We start from the raw sequence: 23,455 nt of genomic DNA on the forward strand, positions 1-23,455 counted from the left end.
TCACAATTTATATAAACAATCATTTTAATAAAACAGTTCTGCCGGCCAAAATACGATGTTAAAAAAACAAAACAAATATTATGCTGTACGTATAAATATTTGAATGATTTTATTTACACAAGATATAAGAGTGTAAAAAAACATTTTACACTTAAAGTTGAAAGCACATTTTTAATCCACATATGACCATGGCTTCAAATTAAGATACAAACGTTTTGCACAGGAAAACTTTTATTATTAAACATTAATATTATGTAATTGTACAATTGTTTTATTAACCAATCAAAACATCTCAAATCACGTGATCACATTAAACCATTGAATTGTTTAAATTAATATTGATCAAAAACGGGGGTAATAAATTATTTATAAAATATGACCCGAGAAAGGAGAGAAAAGATGTTCTTCGACAACAACAAAAGAAATGGAGCACTATCTCGGAATTTTACATTGGGGGGAGTCTGATTACGTGTTTAAAAATACACGGAAGAAAAACAAAAATAAATAAATAATTTCGTATTAACATTCAAATTTCAAAAAAAATTTACCTAAAGTTGTTATTTGAACCATAGCAAAGTTTCACAAAAATTTTTTGTTGTTGAAAGCATTGAGAAATGGTTATCTACTTCACCTAAAAACATGGATTTACTAACCGCGCAAAAAGATTAAACAAGGTTCTCTGTGAAAAATTGTCAATATAAATATTATTTTTCTCCGCAGATGACACGCTTGCCGAGCGTCGTTTCCCATAGCAATTTGTTTCTTTAATTCGACAAAAGAATATCACAAGCAATTAAAATACCGAACAAAACGGCACAATGACATCACCATAGCAACTAGGATTTCGGACCACCATCAAGCATCCTTTTAATGCAATACATGCTTTTATAATTTAGTTTAGCTGTCAAACTTGGACGAATTGTTTTTCTACACGCAATCCTGCGAGCATCACCTTCGTCTAGGATCTCTACTCAAGTTAACTTGCGACGGCTTTTGTTGCATGCCACTCGCAGGCGACTGTTGCGACGCGGCAAGACGTTGTCGCGGATCACTTGGTGGATGTTTGACGATATTATCACTATTTTGGCGCCGTAGCAGTCTGGGATCACCCTTCTCACTGCCTTGGTTTCGTTGGTAAGGATGAAACCTTTGTGATGTGGACTTGTTACTGCTGGATGGGTGGAGTGTGGAGCCGTCTGGTGGAGGGGGTGGTGGTGGTGGTGAATGAGTGGGCTGGCCCGCGTCTAGGTTGCTTCTTTTGTCGCTTGTTTGCTAAACATAAAAAAACAAACAATTTATAGATAAAATAAAAGAAGTCTTTCCATGAAAAATTACAGACGAAATTTATCGCTAGTAGTATGCGTAAAAAAACAAACAAACAAACAAACAATCGAAAACACGAGAATTTATTACAGATCCAACTTTACTGTGCGTGCCGACATATTATGTCGCATAGCAAACATTATTTTAATTATACATTGCTGTTTCCTTTAAGCTTTTTCTTAAGTTACCTAACTTAAGAAAACGTGACACTTGTCATAATTGTCCATGTTTGAATGTTCGAAGTTGTGTTCAATTGTGGTTCTCATCCAAAACCAAAACAAATCAAACGGATTCTATGAAACTGTCAAAAAATGTCGTAGTTTGTTTTTGTTGTTTTTAAATGTTTGTAAAGAAAACGTGATAGAACGCATTCTTAAATTTTTTTTTTTAACGATGATTTCGTTCTATTTCAACCAGGAATCACTTTGAGTGCGACGTGATGTTTGATAAGAATTTGCTTTTTAAGAATTTCAGGCTGGGATTTCAGGTTAAAAACAACAGGTGTACTGTTTAAAACAACAGAGAAACAAGAATAATAAACAGTCTGATTAGAATTTTGGTATTTTTATCTAAAAATAGTTGAAAATATTAATTACAGCCTTTGTTCTTTATAATAATTTTCATCAATTTTAATAATAGCAGCGGTTTTATCTGACATGGTCTTGCCTTTTAACCTATGTACAAAAAATCCAGTCTTGTAAACATTGGTATTTTATTTATAGGGTGAACTTGCATTCTTGTCCTTTTTACCGCAGTTTTTTTATTTTTTTATTTTACAACAGTATTCAAACTCCACAATTAAAAAAAACCCATCGCACATCAAATAATTGGCAGCAACAATGACGGTCCCTTAAATGGTCTTCGTGAAGGCATCATCAGTTTCAAGTTTTTTTAGACAAACAACTTTTTTGAGCTCGCCTGACAAAACGTGTTGTATACTTTTTACAAAAAAAAATTTCAACACAAGAAAGTGGAACTTCGAAGTCTAAAATCTTGAGAACCAATATCGGTTTTTCCAAAAAAAAATAAAAAGATTCCTCGACAACTTTCCAAGCTCTTTCATATAAAATCAACTTGGAAGGTAAGCTTCAAGGCCACGTTAAACAAATCAGCAATTGAGATCTGACCTACATCCGAAGTTGCTTATAAAAACAAAACGGGTTCTCCAGCTCTTCTCTCATAAATTCCATAATTGAATTTACGTTAAGTCTATTAATCATTATAAAGCCAAGCTACAATAAAGCAACGCTATAACTTGAAATAAAAAAAAGCTAGCAACCACACATTGCTTGCAACACAACGAATCATTTCGTGCAAATTTATTTTTGCATTAGCAAAAAAAAAATTTTATAAAAATACCACGCCGTAAATGACGTCAGCAAGGTTAATTGTTGTTTTCATCGGGTCCAATGAAAGCAAAATATTTTTAAAAACTGAATCGACAATAATTACGATGCGCCGCAGAACGTGTTTATCGTTTCCGCAGTAATTTGAAACGTAGCTGGGTACCTTTCTAATTTCAGACACGGTTGCTACTTTTGTCAAAAACGTTGTTAGGTGCCATTCATTATGACAGTGCTTGTAAACAACGTTAGGCATAGAGTGCATGATTTCACACAATATCTTGAAAATTGTTTTTACGCCCTTTCATCACCCTACACTCTTATCACACTACGCCCTTTCATCACCCTACACCCCTTCATCACCCTACACCCTTTCATCACACTGACCCCTTTCATCACCCTACACTCTTTCATCACCCTACGCCCTTTCATCACCCTACGCCCTCCATTACACTACACCCTTTCATCACACTGCACTCTTTCATTACCCTACACTCTTTCATCACCCTACACCCTTTCATCACCCTACACTATTTCATCCCCCTACGCCCTTTCATCACCCTACGCCCTTCCATCACACTACACCCTTTCATCACACTACACTCTTTCATCACCCTACACTCTTTTATCACCCTACACAATTTCATCACCCTACACTCTTTCATTCCCCTACGTTCTTCAGCACCTTACGTCCTGGGCAAATTTTTAAAGTGCCTTACTAAAAAAAAACGTTTTAAAGTTAGGATCAATATACAAAATTTTTTGATGGACAAAAGAATAATTCTCGTAAAAATAAAGTCTCTCCCGCATTTTACCGCGGTGGCGGTAAGAGCGTTCTGGAAAATAAATCCAGTGAAATAGTAAAGCTCTGACTACAAGCAAACCACACAACTTGAGTGCAATTTTGAAAACACACCACATGCGTGTTATCCCTGAAAAACAGTGTCCTCTCAAAAGGTTTTAAAATTTCATTTAAAACTGCGAAAAGTGTTCATACAAAATCACATTGCAGAAAAAAAAAAAGACGTGGGTCGAGGTCAAGATTACGTCATTGCTATTCTGAGAACGCAAGTGTGCAAAACGACACTTTTTCCTATTTCTTATCAAACGAGACGACTATAACGCAGTATTACCTTCTTAATTCCATTTAAATTACTCTCATTATGGTAGAAGTAATATTAGGAATAATATTTGAGAGTTGAGTGGGTCATATCTACCTGTTTTGATAGTTGGATGTACTCTTGATTTGGTTCGCTGAAGTTTGGCAGTTCCGAGAACAACATGCAAAACCTAAAAAATAAATTAACAAATTGCTTACATACGAAAATACAAAAAAAAAAAAAAAAAGTAAGTTTTAATATGCGCAATTCAGACAAAATTTAAGATTAAATATCGGCTGTTAATTTTCGATTTTAGTGATTTACACTTAGGTCAAGCTAATGGCGGTGAAAAGGCTTACTAAGAAAAACTACACCTTAAATCTTCTTAAATTCTACTTAGCTGGCAATATTTTTCCAAATTTTCTATAGGGACCGGACCTTATCGTGGAATGAAAATGAACTTTAGTTTTTTAAGCATCCTTTTAAAAAAAAGTAACGTATTATGTTTCGAAACAAAAATCTGTATTTTCTTCCTTGTTATCTTCCCCTCTTCTGTAGTCATCAAAGTTTATTAGTTAATATGAAAACTAGTTGGCTGACTTTTAAGTAGGAACAAATTGGCCACTTTAACCCGGTTTGTTCCCCCGATAAGGTACAAGAATACTAACAACGCTGCGCGAGGCATCACTGACAACCTTTTCATCAAGGTATCCATCACCTTTTTCAAGCAAATATAGAATTCAGTAGCAAACACAGCTCCTTGTGTTGTCTTTGCCCCCTTAAGGAAACTGCTATGCACCGTTTCGTAGCGCTTCGAAACTGTCATCTGTGGAAGTTATCCTCCTAGGTAGAAGTAAACTTTCTGAAGGTCTTCCTAACTTTGCATCATCGAATCAAGCATCTTTTTACAATTGCGTCACGTTAGAAATTTTATTGTTATCCTGAATAAATTTTTATTGGCTGATCTACATAGCTAATTAGGTGCAAGCCAATCGAGTCCGAAAATCACATCACGTATGTTTTTAAAGGCAAATATATATTCCATCGGTGCTTAGACTTCCGACTAACTCTATCCATTCTTTGCTATCCACTTTTTTTATTATTCTTGAATTAATTAAAAAAAACCAAACAAAAAGAAATTTTTTATCCACTTTTAACATTTTGTTTTTTTTAGTCCATTATAATCCTGGAAATAATAACATGCGCGACTATTTTTATATATTTGTTTTCTTAAATATATTTCTTTAGTTTCAATATAAACATAGTAATGTTGCCTACTTGGTTTGAATAAACACAATTTACATAATTTAATGATATCGGAAGAGAAAAATCAGGGACCAAAATATTAGTTTGATACAGGGGACTGTTTAAAGCGGAGGGTGAGTCAGATAGTATTTCAAAGTAAGTAAAAATTTAAATTATAAAAAAAGAAAAGTCTATGCGACGGAGAGCAATGTTTCAAAATCACACAAAGCTAAAATAAACAGCGATGGAGAGAGATTGTTTTGACAATTAACAGGCACTTCGAGATGATTTTTTATCATCACATTCAGACGGGGTTCCGCATTTTTGGATGCAGTTACGCTTGTCACCGAAACTACTTGATGTGCTGAACCGAAACAAGGACGTTGATGATTATGGTATTTTCGAATCCTTTTAAAACAAATGGAGGGATGAGGAACCATGCGAAAAGAAGGAGAAAAAGGTTTTGTACACGGAGCTAGAAACTAATGCTAATAATCGATATGTTGTTGAAAAAAAAATCTATTTTTTCAAGAATATATACGTCCGTCTGTCACGCAAAGTGGTAACCGTAGTAGTGAGACAACGAAATGCGGTAAAAAAAGGACGGGCAAACTGGTGGACTTATGCATGGGCCACCGACTAGTGTATATATAATACAGAAGGGTAAAAGAGGAACCTAGAAAATTTTTTAGTTGAATTGCGATCCCCAAAAGTCTTAAGTCTTGTCCAAAATACATTTTCCCTCTGTCTAGCTACCTCTAACAAAAGGAGTGTATAGCGTCATCTGTATAACATCCATCAGGAACATAGTTTGATATGATTGGAATGTCAGGCTAATTTTTCTCAGCGTCAAAAACAAATTAAACCGGTACGAACGTCACTGCAAAATATTTGAAAAGTTACATGGACAAAAAAAGTTTGTAAAGTTTTTCCTCATTACTCCTCGTTCTTGTTTTTTGATTAAGATTATAATCCCCCCCTGTTTTTTTAAATTTTTTTTCATGATTTTATAAAGTGCCTATACTTAACTTAATCAAAATTAAAAGAAAAACTTTTAACTGATAAAAATGATCGCCAATTCCATTTTTAACTTGCTACGGTTAAAAATTTAATTCCAGTCTCGAAGTTGCTAAGAGGTTGTTAGGCGTAAACTTAAATTTCACAAAAGTTTAGCTTTACAATTGCCTTTTGTGCTTTAAAGTTAGAATTTAGTAGAAAAAAAAAGACTTTTTAGCCTGGACAATTGGAGAGCGATTGCTTATTTTTTCAGCCAAATTTCAGATCCAGCTCTTAACAACTTAGGAATATGAAAAATACGACTTATCTGAAAGACACATCCGCTGGTTAGAAACTAGTTTAAACCAGTATGGACCAGTAAAAAAATAAAATTTAACACTGTCAGCGAACAACCACCAATTAGCAGTAATATATCCAAAAAATTAATTTCTTTAAATTTGACAATACCATCTAGTGAAAACAACAACAACAAAAACAAACATGGAGGAAAAGTTTAATTCATCGTACTTATTTTAAGTGAAAACATGATTTTATTCTTGTCACTGACAGTTCAATTTTCTTCGCCAAACTACGTTTTGAATGAAATTTAAGAAGAAATTGGAAATCGGTGGTTTGTATTATTTTTTCATTCTTGATAAAATTGATGGCTTCAGAGGAACCATCAACTTCGTTCCCAGCGCCTGCTGTCTAATTTTTTTTATATCAACACGCTGTACCGATGTCAGAAAGATATAAGATGCCCTGGGGATGAGGTTGAGGAATCATGTTATCTAACCCTAACATGGCGATTCAGTTACAGCTTCCTGCGTAAAATTCTGGGTTAATCAAGACCAAAATTATGAAGCCCAATATATCCAAAATGGAATCAATTTAAAAAGTTCGTCAGCTTGTCAACTGTCATGATTTCAAAACAAATTTCATGCGTCAGCACAACAAATAGAGACAATGGATTGACTTTAATGACAACAAATGTTTCTTGGAAACGAAAATTACTTTACTAGTCGTGAAGAAACCATACAAAGTGCGCAATCGTTCAAAATTCCCCTTTTTCTCTACGCCCCAAAGGCGGCACTATGGCATTGGCTTTGTAGCTAGGTGGCTTTAATTATAAACTCATCTAACTTTTATCTTCAAAGTTTTCGGTTCAAGTAAGAACTTAATTAACAGAAACCTTTTAAAATAAAACACCAATTCGATTTTTTCGAAACACTTTTGTTTACAAAACTGCAGCGTGTTAAACAAGTTTGACAAAAACTTTAATTGACGTAAAAAGGTGCCAAAAAACAACATTGCAGTTTTAAAAAAAATAAAGAATTTAAAACCAGCGCTGATAAAGCCTATTTCTATACTTCTAGATAAAAATTGTTCGCTAAAGAAAAGTATCCGACAAATAGAGATTACGCGCTAAATGCAGGTTCTTTCTATGACAGCTTGACCGTGAGGAAATGTAGTTGAAAATAAAAGTCATGTCAAGATCTATTTAAAAAAAACAGGACTTTGAAATTGCGTGTGGGAGTATTTGATGAGCAAAATCATTTCTTAATTGTAAATAGCTTTCCACGTTATAAAGCTTTTTAATTATGACTAGCAACAATCAATTTCTATGGTAAAAAATTCGGATGGCTTAATTGCACATATCTTTATCACTTGGTGATGTAAAAGCAAGGCATTTCACGTGTTGAAATAAACAGGCTCTATTCATTGTAAGATTCAATATTAGATTAAGAAAAGGATGAAAGACGTTTATGGATTAGTTTTTAAAAAGAAAACAACACAATTCATGTTAAGCTACTAAACCATAATGGCGTTTCATATGACGTTCCATACAATTCGCGCGTCATACAAACGGCGCTCCATACAGATGATGCTTCATACAATTCGCGCGCTATACAAATCGCGATTCATACAGGAGTTTCATATAAAGAGCGCCCTACATAAAGACGCTGCAAATAAATTGCGATTTAATTTCTTTCCTTGTACAAGGCATGATTTTTATATTTTAAACTTCTACCAACGGTGTAATTGATATTTTCATGCAATGTATTCACATTAACTTCGAAACTAATTAGATCATTTTTTAAAGAATAAAAACCATGTGTTGTGAGGTGTCATTACGCAAAATATTTGATAGTTAAGAAGGCGTAGCATTGGTTGGTTACATCACTTAGTGAGTTCCAAAAAAAAAAACTTTAAAAAAATTTGTGATGATGTAAAATTTTCAGACTGGAACTCCAAACACACCGATAGTTAACAGGAAGTGCAACAAACATCTAAAATATGAATTTCTCAATACCTTTGTTAAACGCTACAAAAGATGGACATGCGCTATTTGCTGATGTCATCAACCCCTCCCCCCCCTTTGAAAAAAATATATTGTTTTTCAATTTTTTCATTATTTTAATTGATACTGGTCTAATTTGACTACAACATATTTAGGACGCTCAGATTAAACTTGTAACTTGCAACGCTGAGTGAATACTCTTTTACACTCTTCGTTAAATTATAGTCACTCCAGAAAATAATGATTTTAAGAACAACAATGTATTTTTTCGCAATAGATACAACCGAAAAAGTTGTCTTTGTTTCTTCATCAAAACAAACCTGTAATCTTATCAAAATGTGTGTATTTTGCAGACTAAAGTCTCTTTTCCCGCCAAAATAACATTAATTTACCGCTGAAGACTTCATAAGAAAAAAAATGTGTTATTCTGCAAATCACATTTTATTTTACAGCTACTTAACTTATAACCCCCCTCCTCCCCTTTCAAAAAAATGCATTAACTAAATTGTTTTTGCATTATTTTGAACGCAAAAGCGGGGGTAATGTTGCTATCTGCTACTTTTTGTTGGTGACAAAACTAAAGGTATAATTACACAATGCAAGTCAGATAGTGTGATATTAATTAGACTTATTGTGTATAAAGAATTAAAAAAGCCTGTAAAAAAACACACATTAGAAATATTTACCAAGGCTGAATAACATACTTAACATTTGCTTAAAATCTCCCTATTTGAATCTGAAGACGCTTCTAAGCGCTATGTTTTTAGTTTTTTTAAAAAAGTAAAGCGTTAAATATTTTTAAATTTAAGTCATGTCAAGCTTTCCCCATAATAATTTAGTTGCATGAAAAACTATTTCACAACATAATGATCCCCTTTTTACTTAATTACAAAAAGCGCTTTCTATTAACTCAGGAACAACGTAATTCCTGACAAGATAACAACTTGGCCAACAGCCAAACTTTCAGCATTGGCTTTGCTGAACATAAGGTCTAACAATATACACAATGGGGCCTTTAATTATCATGGCAACAAAATTCTTGTAGGATCTAAATTTAGAATCTCATTCCGTCATAAGGACAAGTATACACTGGGTGTCCAAAACTGCTAAACTTTTAACATCTCTTGATTATCTTTTGACTAATCTACCACAACCCACCCCTCTGCCTGATGTTTGATCAATCCCAGTGGAAAAGCTACGAATATACGCACTTGGTTTGATTGACAAACGTTAAAAAATACTTTGACAAAATTAAATAAAACAAGCCTTAAATCCGCGGGAAAATCAACAAGAAATTTGCCTGTCGCTAGCTGTTACTACCACCACACAGCTAAACAGCTAACATAATAATATATTTGTAGACATTGAGAATTTAATAATTTTCCGACGTTAACTTTTGGCACAAACCTCGCAATCATAATAATGCCTTTAATATTCTTGAATCTAATACTTTTTTAAGATAGTTAGAAACCTCTGTGACAGCTATTTGCGTATTTCCAGCTTATTTGTTTATTTTGAAAATCTTTTTTACACGAAAGGCTGTACAGAAACAGACGAACCAAAAAACATCAAATGCCAAAAAAAAGAGAACAAAGAGATGACCAAGGCTCAGTTACAAATTTACAGGTTTTAAAACAAGGCATGTCTATTTTACTGGTGAAGTTTAATAAATTCTATGAATAAGAAGCAGGTCCGCTGCTAAGCAACAACAAAAATTCCAGGTGGACGGTAATTAGATATTGACGTCACTTAACGATTACCACTCCTTAGTGATCGTGTTCAACTTTTATAGATGTTAACTTGAAGTTACTAACGACAAGGACATGAAAACTTATACATTGTCTAAAGTTTACCTGCAGCCTTTCTAGTTCATATCGGCACTAAATCGCCGATGCTAACGTCAGTTCGATTTATGTGAAGTTGAACTTTCAAACGCTCTCATTTTCCCCTTTCAATTTAACTGTTAATAGTGTACAGGAGCTTGCCACCACAACACGAAATTTTAACTTCCCAACGGTCTCGACTCCAATGCCCTTTATTCTTTGACTTAAGAGAGTTAATAGCGCATCTTGATGCGTCAACTGCCAAGAAGGTCAGAGGGCAAACTGTGATCACACAACAATGTCATCTGTCCAAAATATTTTCAAATATATTCAAAATTTCTTTTTAATCTCGTGTACTATTTAAATTTTTTATATGTAGCAAACTTCCAGACCACATGCTTTAGTCAGTAAATTGTAAATTCATAGCAAACTCTTACGTTACAGGTGCAGTATATTTTACGTGCCTTTTTTTTAATTTGTTGATTTCATGTGGACTGTAAATGCACGCTGTTTGATGTTTAATATGTACCCATTTTAACTGTTTTTATATTTGTTTTTAGTCTAAAGATGATATGAAAATATATCACAAAAATAATTATTATTGCTGGTCGTATTTTTGGAATGTAAATAAAATTCTGATTATTCTTGATTTTCCAGGATAATGGAATCATTCCTAAGGAAAGGCCATGAACATCAGATGGGTATGTTCTGAGCAGTTCTCAACAAATGTGGATTCAACTTTTTGCTCACAATTGGCAAAATTCAATTTTTTAAATCATATAATTACAGAGGCACCCTCAAAACAATGACTTTAGTTCCAAACCTTTTGAGAACTTTAGTAAATTCATAAATATATATAACAATCCCTACAATCCAACAATGTTTCAAGCTTTGAAATTCAAAAATTTTATACTGTTTTTCTGCAACGTGCTCTGTGCTCACAATGCAAGGAACAGAAGTATAATACTTATACGTCATAAATACATAGCTGCTAGGGTGAAGGATAATAATATCTATTCAAAGTGTATACAACAACAAAAAAGAGAAGGCAATTAACTTTACGACGCAAAAATGACTATCAAGAAAAGATTCAGATTGGAACATGTGACAGTCAGGGGGCAGTTAACATGCAGTTAACATGAGATGAGTAATACACAAACCAATTAGAATGAAAAAAATTTATCATTGTGCCAACTTACTCTCCAATCTTCTCCATAGTGCCAATTCTTCCAATGTACAAAGTTAATTGATTCTTCCAAACTTGAGCATATCTAGATAGTAATCAGAAGTGAAGTTTCAGATGATAACTGAGTCATAGCTAACACAATCTAGATAAAATTGGCAGGTTTTTAATATATCCTAGTGGTGTTGCTTGTGGTGGTAGCGGTAGCAGTGATAGTGATTGTGATGCTGGCTGTGGTGGTGGTGGTGATAGTGATTGTGATGCTGGCTGTGGTGGTGGTGGTGATAGTGGTTGTGATGCTGGCTGTGGTGGTGGTAGTGATAGTGGTTGTGGTGTTTGCAATGATGGTTGTGGTGGTGGTGATGGTTGTGGTGGTGGTGATGGTTGTGGTGGTGGTGGTGGCAGTGGTGCCGGTTGCGGTGACGGTAGTGATGATGATGATTCTTTTAATGGTAGTTCCAATACATTTCTCCTTTCATACTTTGTTGCTGTGGCAACTTTGTTGACTCTTTTATAAAGGCTGCAAAAGAAACTTTGCAAGAAAATCTTCCCTTAACATCTCTAACAAATCACTGTTTAACCACTACTACACAGCGGCTTTCACTTTTTGATCACCTTACACTTCTGATTTTCCTTTTCATGCAAAGCACTTTCTCACAGTTAAAGTCAAAACTTTAAAACAGGTCCCCTGACTTAGCAAAAAGTAACTGCAATTCCTTTAAACTTTAAACTCACTAAATGTCTTAACCTCGATTGTTACGTGGTTAGGCGTGTTTTAAATAGGTTTTAAAGTAATTTTGAAATTAAACTACGATGTGAACACGTCTGTGCTTTAAAATTTTTAACATAAAACCTTTTTAACCACGGATGAAATAAAAAACAACACCTAAAACCTTAATATTGTGGTTTAATGTTTTAGGCACCAACATGTCAAATGAATTCTCAAAAATTTTGAGACACGTTTTGCACATTTTTAAAGCTTACCCATCACTTGTAAACCAGTTGATTTCATATGAGAGCGCATGGAAATTGTCTAGGAATGACGTGGTCATGCATAATTAGTGGATCTTTTAAGTCCAAAATTTTGATAAACCAAGAAAGATTTTTCAAAAAATAAAAAGATTCCTAGACAACTTTCCAAGCTCTTATATATGAAATCAACTTGTTTTAAGTGGGAGGTAAGCCTTAAGTTTAGAGAAGAAAAAAGCAAACGTTTCAAATTGGAAATTGATCTGTTTCAACAAAAAACCTTTGCCAAGCTTAACAGATCTGTTTAACTCCATTTTGCAAAAGTATCTAGCCTTGATTTAGACACTATCTTCCAATTCAATTTGTCAAAAAACACGAAAGAAAAAAATTGAGACTTTTTTAGGTTTGTGAAGACTATTAATCTTATTTATCACTATTTCTTTTCAAAAGCTGAAGCTTTGTCGAAAGTATAGCATGAATTTTTTATAGTGAAACACATACATTTGTCAAAAAAATATCCAATTTAAAGGCGATTGCCAATTCAATGGCATGGGGCACATCAAGTCCGGGCATCCAGCCAAACGCATTCAAAATAAAGCGCTTTAAGTGATTCTCTTTGAACAGAGTGGTCTCACAAATGTAGAATAAATTACAGAACTTTTCCATTTTGTTGAAGTTTTTAAATTGAACAAAAATGGTAATGCAAGTCAAGGAAACAAATAATGAAAATAAATTAATAAATAAAATAACTACTACTGTGAAGCTGCAATTATTTAAACAAAGAGACCCTTAATATAAGAAATGACATGAATATTTGCGTTGCTTTTTTGAAAAATGTTTACCATGACTTTTTTTTAATTTAATCCAAATTCCATTACTTTGCAGCTATCCTGTGAGAATTTCCAGATTTCTTTTGTGGTATTAGTTTTTTTATCAGATTGCGAAGGTAATCCAGAGACAGATTTTTTTCAATTAATCTTAACAACATTCTCATCTTTTACTTCACTACTCTTTTAAGATCCTACTGTTTTCGAAATATATGACACCTCTTCTTTACATTGTTGCATTAGTAGAAAAAGTGCTTGCTATCTAGACTTGCAAAAAAAATTAAAATTTTAGCAGACTGGAAGATTTAATCCATTTTTAAACATATTTTAAATTAGCTTTAAAACTTAGGGTTTTCAGCAAGCATCTCTTTCTGTGTTACATCACTGACCTGTTTTTTTTACACCTGTATTAAAAATATATATAATTTAGAAAATTATATTATAAAACAAGTGTGAGACATATAGAGGTTTCAATAAAATCAGATGAGATACAACCATGCTGTGATGTGTTGACAAAACCACCAAACAAAATGATTCTAATGTTTTAAATACGAGACAGAACCAATCAAACCCTAAACAAACCGTGATATAACAGGAATAGGTTTTAGGTCCGTCATTTTTGTTATTGTTGTTGAAGTTAATAATTATAGCTTCATCACTTTTACACAAAAAAATTAAAAAAAATTCTATTGAATGAAGCAAAAGTCATAGTCATAGGCGGAGTCTCGGTTAATTCGGTTAATTCCGATGAGCCAAAAATATTGACCGATTGGAATTAATAGAGTCAATAACAAAAACAAAAACAAGCCAACCAATGCATTCACTAAGCGTGATGCAATTTATCTGTCCAAGAGAATTTTTAATACTTTGCTTCTCATTTGAAATTCATGTAATTAGTATACACAAAATGATATTTATTTATTGGTTATCTATTGTCTATTAAAATTTGAGATAAATCAAGTAAAAAAAACTTATTAAATAAATTTGTCGATTAAGGCTTGTGTGTGTAAAAGTGTTACTTGCTGTTATCAAATCATACCCTTTTGAAAATCTGATGATGTCACCTGGCTGCATTTGCGCACCAAAGGCGTCCCATGCAGACATGTTGATGGAACCAGTCTTGTCAGATACGCGGACAGTCCTAATTTCATGACCATCTTTAGTCTTGTTTGGCTTACCTGAAAGATGAAAGAATAAAACTAAATATAAAAAACGTTCCATACTTTACAATAAAAAATGGATTTTTAAATTATTTAAAGAAAATGAAAGTTAAAATATTAATTTCTCATTTTATTTCAAGCTAAATAAGTAATTTATGACCAGAGGATAAAAAAGAGGAGGGGTTACCTAAGGGGATTGGGATTCCAAAAAAACACTACCTTTTTGCATAATGAGATTTTTTATTTTTGAAAATTTAAACAGTTTAAAAATTAATTACCACAACTAAATAAGTAGTGGCAAGCAAGCTAGACCATAATGACAACAATCTTAAGTTGTGTAAAATTTTTTGGCAAACCTATTAGAAAAACTTGTGTTCACTCTTAATTAATATTGTTTTTATAATTGCACCCTTAAATATTTGACAAGGCCATATCATACTGCTATTAACAGTTATGTGATGTAACTTAGATAGATTAAGTAGGCCTCAAGAAATAAAAACGTGATCAATGTCATGCTTCCCATAATTATTCAGTCACCTTACATTTAAGTGACTTAACTGACATAATGTGATTATTATGTTGGTATAAAGAAGATAATGATTTTAGGTGATGCAACTTTAGTATACTAATAATTAAATTTTTTTTTTTAAATTAGAGTCGGGTTCTTGTTGTCAGTTTCTATGCCTTCCTGTGATCTGAATTAATTGATAAATGGGACATAATTTGATATTTTCCATGACTAACGTTACTGTCCTAAATCAATCAGCTGACACGGTCCATTTTTTAAGCATGACTGTAGGTCAAGAATTAAGAGTCTCATTTTACCTGATACAGCAGGCGTACTATATATTAGGTCCACTATTTCACCTTTTCATTTGGCAGCATGAAACTCCACTAAACTGGTACAAAATTTAATAAGTACTACTGTTCTTCTTCTGAATGCTTTTGAAATATATACGACTATTAACAACTACAAAATTCAGATGATTTAGGGCCGATAACAATTAAAAGTGGTAGGGGGATAGATGGCGAAATCCAAGGGCTAAGTTAGTCTTAAAATGCACAACCAAATATATACAAGAAGATGCAAGGACAGGGTGAAGAATTCAAGAGTTAGTCTGTAAATTCTTAGCATATGGCCAAAGTAATTTTTTTCATCTTGAGATCTATTGTTTGCAGTAGAAAACGCATTTCCATTAAAGCTTGAATTTTGTAGCTCTTCTCTATAAGATTAGGTTTCCATACGATTAGTTTTTTCTAGCTCATTAAATAACTTTACAAGGCACTCCTTAGAGATTCTTTTTCCTTTCCAAATATTTTTCCTGAAGCAGTCTAAGTAAAAATGTTGCATCTGTAGTGCTGGAGCAAAACAGAATTGTATCTGATCTATATCAGTTTCACTCTAAATAACTTATTAATCAATCTTTTAAAAAAATGATCAACCAACTTGAATTCTCTATTGTTATTTATTTCTAAGGCATCATCCATGCCTTTGAAATAGTTTACTACTACATTGACTTACCATTCTTCATAATCTGATTGGAAGAACTTATAACATGCTCAACAAGTACAAATGTCACAATTCCATGCATTTTGAAAAAAGAACATTGTAGCTTGTAAACAGGTTGTAATATTAAAGTTGACATAATTTGAGGAGACAGTTGTTAAAAAACCCACTTTTAGAGGAAATTTAAGGAGTTTTGAGAAAATCTTCTTGAAAATTTTCTTGTAAATAAGCTTGTATAAGCCCTATATGTTTACTCACAAAATTTGATTGCTAACCAAGTTGCAGATCCAAAGTTACGAGTTTGTCAGCAAAAAATTAAGAGGCCTGGGACAAGCAAACAAGTGTCATTTTGGCAAAAAAAATATGTTAATCAATTAACCTTTATAATATCTATGCATTGATAAAGTTTGAATGCACACCCCTTAACAGGTCTAAAATTAATGATGAAAAAAATGTCCAATTTGCTATTACTGAAATATGACATCATAATTCATGCAGCATAATTAATTCTGAAATTCTTTAAATGTGAATATCTTGAGACCGAAAAGAGCTTTATAAAAAATTTAAAAAGACCTGTTAGCTAACTTGTTAAGCTCTATAATATAAGTCCAACATCATTTTATACCTCGGGTTCCCTTTAAGTAAGTGTGGCACAAAGCTGTGCAGCTGGCCCTTCTACAGCATCACTGTCAGGTAAACTATCATTAACTTTTTTTTTACTTAACAAAAAACATTAATTGATGTCAGCTCAAAGGGAACTGTACTTCAACTGACATGTATATACTAGTTGTTTTAGAGAAAAAATATAAGTGAAAATGGAGACAATTATAATGAAAAGAAGGCTTGATCTACTTTTGGTGTTCATAAATCAGTTACAATAAAGAGCCTAATTGGCCAACTGGCTTCAACTTAATTTTTTCTATTTGTCAACGCTGTATTAAATAAAATTATCTGCGACAAGTTTAAAGTGAATTCTATAAAGTAATCAGAAGTTATACAGAATTCTGGGATACAGCATTTTTGCTTTTCATGTTTTATAAAACTTTAATTTTTATTTCAAAGAAACACAACAGAAGTAGAACAATGAATTTCATATCCAAAATATAATGTTGAGAAAAAAAAGCATTGTTGGTCAATTAATTATATAATCTAAATGCCACAATGTTTTTGGATTATAATAATAAATGTTTGTTCTTTTTAAAACATAGAGGGTGTGTTATCAACACATGCGTCTTTGTAAAACAGAAAAGCTTAGATATTACCAGAAACTGTCATGTAGTTTATGAAAACTACCAAAAAGACAAGCCATTGTCACACACAATTCCTGTAACAGAAAAAACAATATTTCAGTACATACAATTGTCAAACCGAATGATTTCCTTTATCATTTAAAATTTTAATTCTTCTATCAAATCACAGTAACATCTTTTATCGATTTAATTTAAAAAAATTACTTTTCACCTTTTGCATTTTAATAATTTCCCTTTGCAATAACCAGATAAAAAGACAAAACAAGGTATTGTTCCTTCCCCTCTCATAGTCAAATCAAGAGCTGTTGACCATGGATTTCAATTTAACAACAGATTGCCTCTTAGACTCTGACTCCTCCTCCTTTTCTCTGAAGAATCTTTCCTATTTCCCAAAGAATTTTTCTTTTTTCATAACGGAAATTGGTCATTAACAGCCTTAAATTATCCCCGCCCCTTATATGATGCTAAAAAAAAATATTTTTTTTTTTTTTACTTTTTCGTTATATATTAACTTGTGTAAATATTTCCACCTCATCCCAGTTTTCATCACCTTATTTGTTACAAACTCGCACACAAATTTTTTTTGGTTATGTTACAGCCTTTTTTTATTGAAATTTGTTTGTGTTGACAAATAATAGCTGATGTTATTTGTTACTTGTTTGCACACCAGTGTTTTAACAAAGCCTTGTTAGAATGTTCAAGTGCTAATGTGAATTGGAAATACTGTGTTACCTAGTGCCTATTTTCGTCTCAACTAGAAAAAAGCTTACTTGCAACAAAGAATCTGTACAATTTTGCAAAGAAAAACTGATTTTTGTGCAGAAACCTATACATATATCTCGATTTATTGCAGCAATTACTTAAAAATGCTGACAAATATGACTCCTTTTATGAAAAAAAAGTAGAATATATTTTGTTGCATGAATATAAGACAAAGACTTTAATTTTGAAAAATACCCTTGTTTTCCTAGATTGTCAAGCACTCCGTGCTTGATTGCCCTATTTAAAAAGCAAACCCCTGGAATTTGTGTACTTGGTCACACAGAGTTTCTGCCACCTCGTGTTGCACGCTGATTCCAGCATGTTGTACTGGACATCACACAACATTTTGAGCACATGATATGAATGATGCACCAAGTCATTGTTATATTTTTAGTACAATAGTAATGGTAAAATTTTTGAATAGCGTTGTTAGTCTCCTGATGTGCACCTAAACTTTGTTTAACATGGATGAAAAACTATACATGTAAACAACAAGGAGACAAATTTATATAATAATATATAATATATAACATATAAAGTATAGTCTGTCTTGTTTTTTTTAGCTTTTATCCTTTCTATTTAAGCGATAAAAAAGACTTTTTATCACTAAAAATATTTTTATGCGAAATATGTAAAATTATGTAACACTATGTTAACATTTACATGACCTACTATTAGTTCGCAAAGTTTAATTCAATTCGGTTCGCACTGATGGCAAATTTTGATAAATGAGCATTCCAGATGTCGGAAAATGCATTTTCCATTGTATGAGCGAAGCCTTTTTTTTCGAATAAACAAACATTTGTTAACAATGGAATTGAAATCAGCATAAAGCAACACCTATTTTTTGTTATTCTGATATTTAAGCAAAAGCCCACCATGCGTTCTTACAGTCTTTTTCAGGAATATTTAAGAAGGTGTGTGATGATTCGCACGTGTAAATCAAGTAATGCCTCAAGTAAACATGTAAATTAAGTGTGGTGTAAACATGCAAAGGAAGTTATGCGTGCAATACGGGCTCCAAGATTGATCTTTGTTGCGCATTATTTTGCGGTAGAAAAGTGGGGGACGTTTTGAATGGTGAACCCTAAACATGATGATCGAGCGTCTACACATAGCGACTCTCTCAATCTTAACTTCCTTTTCTACATATCCGAAATAGTATGCATGACTATACTGTCATTTTCATAAATTTATTGTTTATTTTTCAGGTTATCACAAGCAAATAAGCAAAAATATGTTTCGTTTTCAAATTAAAAAAAATCTTTATCCAAGTGGCTTAAATAAAACTTCAAAATTCATTCAGAATATTCAGCTACTTTTAACAAAGTTTATATAGAACTTGTTTAAATTGTTTGAATAACACTTGCGGTATAAAGAAAAGAATCCATTAAATTCAGACCTGCTATGGTTTCCAATTGTTTTGTCAAATGAAGAAATAACCTACAATTATATCCATGATAAAATGCCTGTTCCGCCTATAAGTGCAGTTTTGCAGACTTGATTTATTCCTGCTCAATCAGCGTTCACCCCCGCATTAGTTAAGAACCACATGGCTGAATTTCTTGTGTAAGACCTGGTTACCAACGACGAAGAGGCCAAGCAAAAGAGATTTATGTCTCTATAGTTCTTTTAACTAAGTCAGGAGTTGGTAAATTAGCTAGGAAGGTCAGGTCAGCTATGAATAGGCTTCTTCGTGGTTTAAAAGGACCAGGACTATTCCAAAATTCTGAGATCTGAAAGTGTCTGACCAAGACGGAAATCTATCGGACGTTTTGTCCGACAAAAGTTTGAAAGGAGCTACAGAGGAGTCAGGAAAGGTCTCAGCCTTGTTCGCATTATTTGACATGGCTAAAAAACAAATTTTGCCAGCACACAAAAAATCAAAATGGGCGTAATCATGCTTTTCAACGATAATAACATTATTTTAACGCTAATTATTACTATCGTCTTAACATTATCATCATTAAAAAAAATTTGTATTAGCGTTATTAACGTTATAGCGTTAATTGTTAGCACTAAAGCATTAATATTAGCGCTTGAAAACGCTAAGTGTTTGTTATTAAATTCCCCTGGACAGTCACATTTTTCTAAAAAAAATTCTGTTCACTGAAGGTTTGTTTGGGCGTATTATTTTAGTCGCCTATACGTTCTAACGATATCGAAATAGGTCTGAGTATGGCACTGTTTATTTGAAAAACCCTGGGCCAATAGGGTTAAGTAAGATGAGAAAAATTGCTTTATTACTTTTGAAACAGCACTTGCAAAATATAACTTTCTGCATAAGTAAAGATTTTTTTACCTTGACAGCTAGTTGATTTATTAATTAATTAACATATAACCCTCCCCCCACCCTGCAAAAAAAAAGATTACCCTAACATTTTTTTGCCAAGACAAATTTTTTCCTTTTTTTCTTTGCAACAAAACATTATTAATACACCTCTTCACAGTTTTGTTTGGTCATGCGCAAACTCACATTGCTATATAGTATCGAAATTAAATATGGCTACCTATGGTAGGTAAACAAAGCTAGCCACAGTCTAAAGTAATGAATAAGTTAGTAGATTTGATGCAATTTTACTTGTAAATACCATGTCAATTAATCGCTGTTCATTACGCTCCTGTCCTACCATTTATGTCAACGTTTCTTTTTATTATACACCTTAATGCGCAATGTTGGCGATGCTTATTATCTCCTTGAGAATTAATTGGTTTTCAGCATTAATTTACGGATTATTGGCTCGTATTGCGGGTGATAACTAGTTCTCAGTGCATGTTCCACAAAATAAAATTCCCTGGGAAGTAAGTACTAGGCTTATCGAATCTAGCAATCAGATGTTTTTTAATCAAAAGGGGAGCGCCAAAGTGAAAGCAAAACACTCTGCATGGTAACATTTGCTGAGCACATGTTTTTTAAAAAATATGAATGAGAATATTATTATCATTTCCGCTTGTGGTCTGTAAATTCCTTAAAAAACTCCTTAAAAAACTTTAAAAAATATTTACAACTATTTTGTTCTTTCAAAGCTATTGACTGCTACCGCCCTTTGAAACCAAAAGTTTACCTACCAAAGCTATTTGATCACGTGATACATTGAGCAATGATTGATATTTTACGGAATGGAATAGCGCGAAATATTGACACTGTGAAGAGGTGTATTAATTGTATGCCTAAAGTGAATAGACAAGACAAAATATGCTTGCTGTTGTAGCACACTCCCATCGCTGTTGACACAAATTGAAAAATTAAAAATCGCAAACCTGGACACAGCGGAAACAATTTGGATTTTGGCCTATGGCAATTGCTTTTATGACAAGATTAATATATGTAGGTGTTTGTGACTTATCATCACCCTTGTTCCAAGACAATAAAGTTTACAGCATAATAAAAGTAAGTTTGTCACAAAACAATTTTGCAATATTCCATGCACTTTTCAGTAGCTTGTCCTTAGTTGGAGCAAGAAATTATTTACCCAATTGGGGGCATGTCTTACTTATTTAGCCTATGATCCGCCAACTCTGTGAATCCGATAACTCCGTGAAACTGCTTTCAAAGCCTACAACAACTTACCACAGCTCTGTCTACCATTTTTAATGAATAAATTTGATTCAGGGGGTTTGATACTACCACTTAATCATTTTAGGGGTGTCGGAACTCGCGCATGACAAAAACTTGGCGGTAAGTTCAGCTGGCTACACCTTTTTGTGATTTTCAAGTCAAGCGCGATGGTGGTGAATTTTTTATATATATTGTTATCTCAGTTAATTGATTATAACTATGGTCATGTTATATATATATGCCTTTTCTGAGGGTCCAATGATTCGAGAATGTATTCTAATGAAATCTAATTTCTAATGTTTTCTTTGCTACTCATCAGAAAGCAAACGTGTTCTTCAAATTTCTCGAAGTTGAAGGATCCATCACGGCATTATTGGATGATAGTACATGTCGGATCCGGCTTATTTATCCACAAATAAATGTTTTTTTTTCTTGTCATACCCCCCGAACGGTCCGCGACAGATAGCGCTACGATAATAAAAGTTTGAAATAACCAACAATATGGATATAAGGACGTTAAATGTGTTTTTTTCACGGAGTTGGCAGATCATACGCTAAGCAGTGAGGACCCACTTGATCAGGTATGAGTTTACCATAACAATAGAAATTGGTTCTGCTTATATACAGTGTCGCGTTGCTTGTTATGCAGCATGTGAAGAATGATGTATAATTATGCCTCACACAAATAAATAAACAATAGCTACCGCAAATTTTTTGCATGGTTTTAAAAGTTGGGTTGACACAGGACAACTCTTGTGACTTTCCTGCACCTAAATTTGCAGCTGTCCCTGACTGGGCATTGAAGGTTTGAATCTTCCATAAAACCTACTTTTTAAGAAAAGCTTTCAGCTTTCACAAACGATGTAGCTAAACTTGCATAAAAAGACTTCACCAGAAAAACCCCCACCCGCCAACCTCCAAGGCGTAAACATCAGCAATCGAATTGCCATTGGGGGATGCAAGCATTTAGGGAAAAGCTGATCAATATAGTCTCGTGGAAAATAGTTTATTGTTAAACAGAAGCAAAACTTACCAATTTCTATCACAATAAAAACCAAATAGACATTTTTACATCCAGGCCTTAGGTCTTTTAAGTAACTGACCTTTTCTTCTGCCATCTTGAAATTGTCTGATGCGGGTTCTTTTCTCGGAAATGTGAAGATGAGAGAACTCAGGGGCAGACCAAAAGGCTTAGGGGCTGTTCATAGGCGGGCTGGCTCGGCTAGCCGGGGTGATTTTCATCTCGTGTTCATATGAAGTTTTTTACATCTCGGACAGCCGGGATGGAAAAGTTGTTTACATTTCACAAAAGATTTATAAACAGACAAAAGAATTTTTTAAATCCATTGTTAATTTCATCTCGCCTGTATAAACACATTTTATTTCTTTATGCGTTTCTTAAGAACAGCGAGATCCCGGCTGACCGAGATCTCGGTACAAACAAGCGAGATTTCGGCAAGGCGGGCTGGCTCGGTTATCATATGAACACATTTTTATTTTCTCATGTGTTTCTTAATAGCAGCGAGATCCCGCTCAACCGAGCCAGCCCGGTCAACTGAGCCAGCCCGCCTCCATATGAACATCCCCTTATAAAGACCCGAGATCCTAACAGTTGACTATCGGAATCCCAATAAAAAACAGTTAGGATGTCCTGGGGACGAAGTTATCACATAAAAAAACATACATTTTCTTTGTTATGATGATAAGAGCCTTCTTTCTTGTTTCTTAAAGTATTGAAATACGTTAAAAGAAGAAACTTTCGCGATCTCTTCCCGAGAGCTGAATATTGCAAAATCAAATGAAATAACTTTTGCGGTTGACCCCTTTTAAAAATTTTTGCGAGAATAACTTCTGCGAATGATCATCGCAATATTTTTTTGCGAGAATTAATTTCTGCGATAAGTATGTATAAATTGTTATATGTAACCAAGCCCCCTAATAAAAATTTGGGGGCTTGGTGAGAAGGCTATAATAGCCTTCTTCTCGCTTCTGCCATTTTTTACCTCTTTAGCTAACCTTTTTAGCATATGCAATCATATCTCTAGATTATACAATTATAATAGCTTAAGATTTGTATCTTATTTTTCCGGAAAACTGTAAATTCTT

The 23,455-nt window shown here is 33.3% G+C and overlaps 1 protein-coding gene across 1 annotated transcript; it reads right to left on the reverse strand.

The window, feature by feature from the left end:
- Positions 1 to 443: 443 nt before the first annotated feature.
- On the reverse strand, positions 444 to 22,529 carry LOC130641207 (SOSS complex subunit B1-like). The gene is made up of 5 exons (XM_057447909.1): positions 22,383 to 22,529; positions 14,151 to 14,289; positions 11,332 to 11,403; positions 3,884 to 3,956; positions 444 to 1,272 (listed from the first exon to the last, which is right to left on the reverse strand). The coding sequence occupies exons 1-5, from the start codon at positions 22,465 to 22,467 to the stop codon at positions 949 to 951; spliced, it is 693 nt and encodes a 230-aa protein (XP_057303892.1). The 5' UTR covers positions 22,468 to 22,529; the 3' UTR covers positions 444 to 948.
- Between the last annotated feature and the right edge of the window lie 926 nt (positions 22,530 to 23,455).

The sequence above is a fragment of the Hydractinia symbiolongicarpus genome, chromosome 4 (assembly GCF_029227915.1).
Source record: "Hydractinia symbiolongicarpus strain clone_291-10 chromosome 4, HSymV2.1, whole genome shotgun sequence".
NCBI classification, from domain to species: Eukaryota; Metazoa; Cnidaria; class Hydrozoa; order Anthoathecata; family Hydractiniidae; genus Hydractinia; species Hydractinia symbiolongicarpus.

Coding starts and splice junctions, on each gene's coding strand:
- LOC130641207 (XM_057447909.1), bottom strand. CDS start 22,467: ATGGCAGAAGAAAAGGTCAGTTACTTAAAAGACCTAAGGCCTGGATGT. Junction 3,957..11,331: donor ACTATGGAGAAGATTGGAGA/GTAAGTTGGCAC, acceptor TTTATTTTTTAG/GTTTTGCATGTTGTTCTCGG. Junction 1,273..3,883: donor ACATCCAACTATCAAAACAG/GTAGATATGACC, acceptor TTTTATGTTTAG/CAAACAAGCGACAAAAGAAG.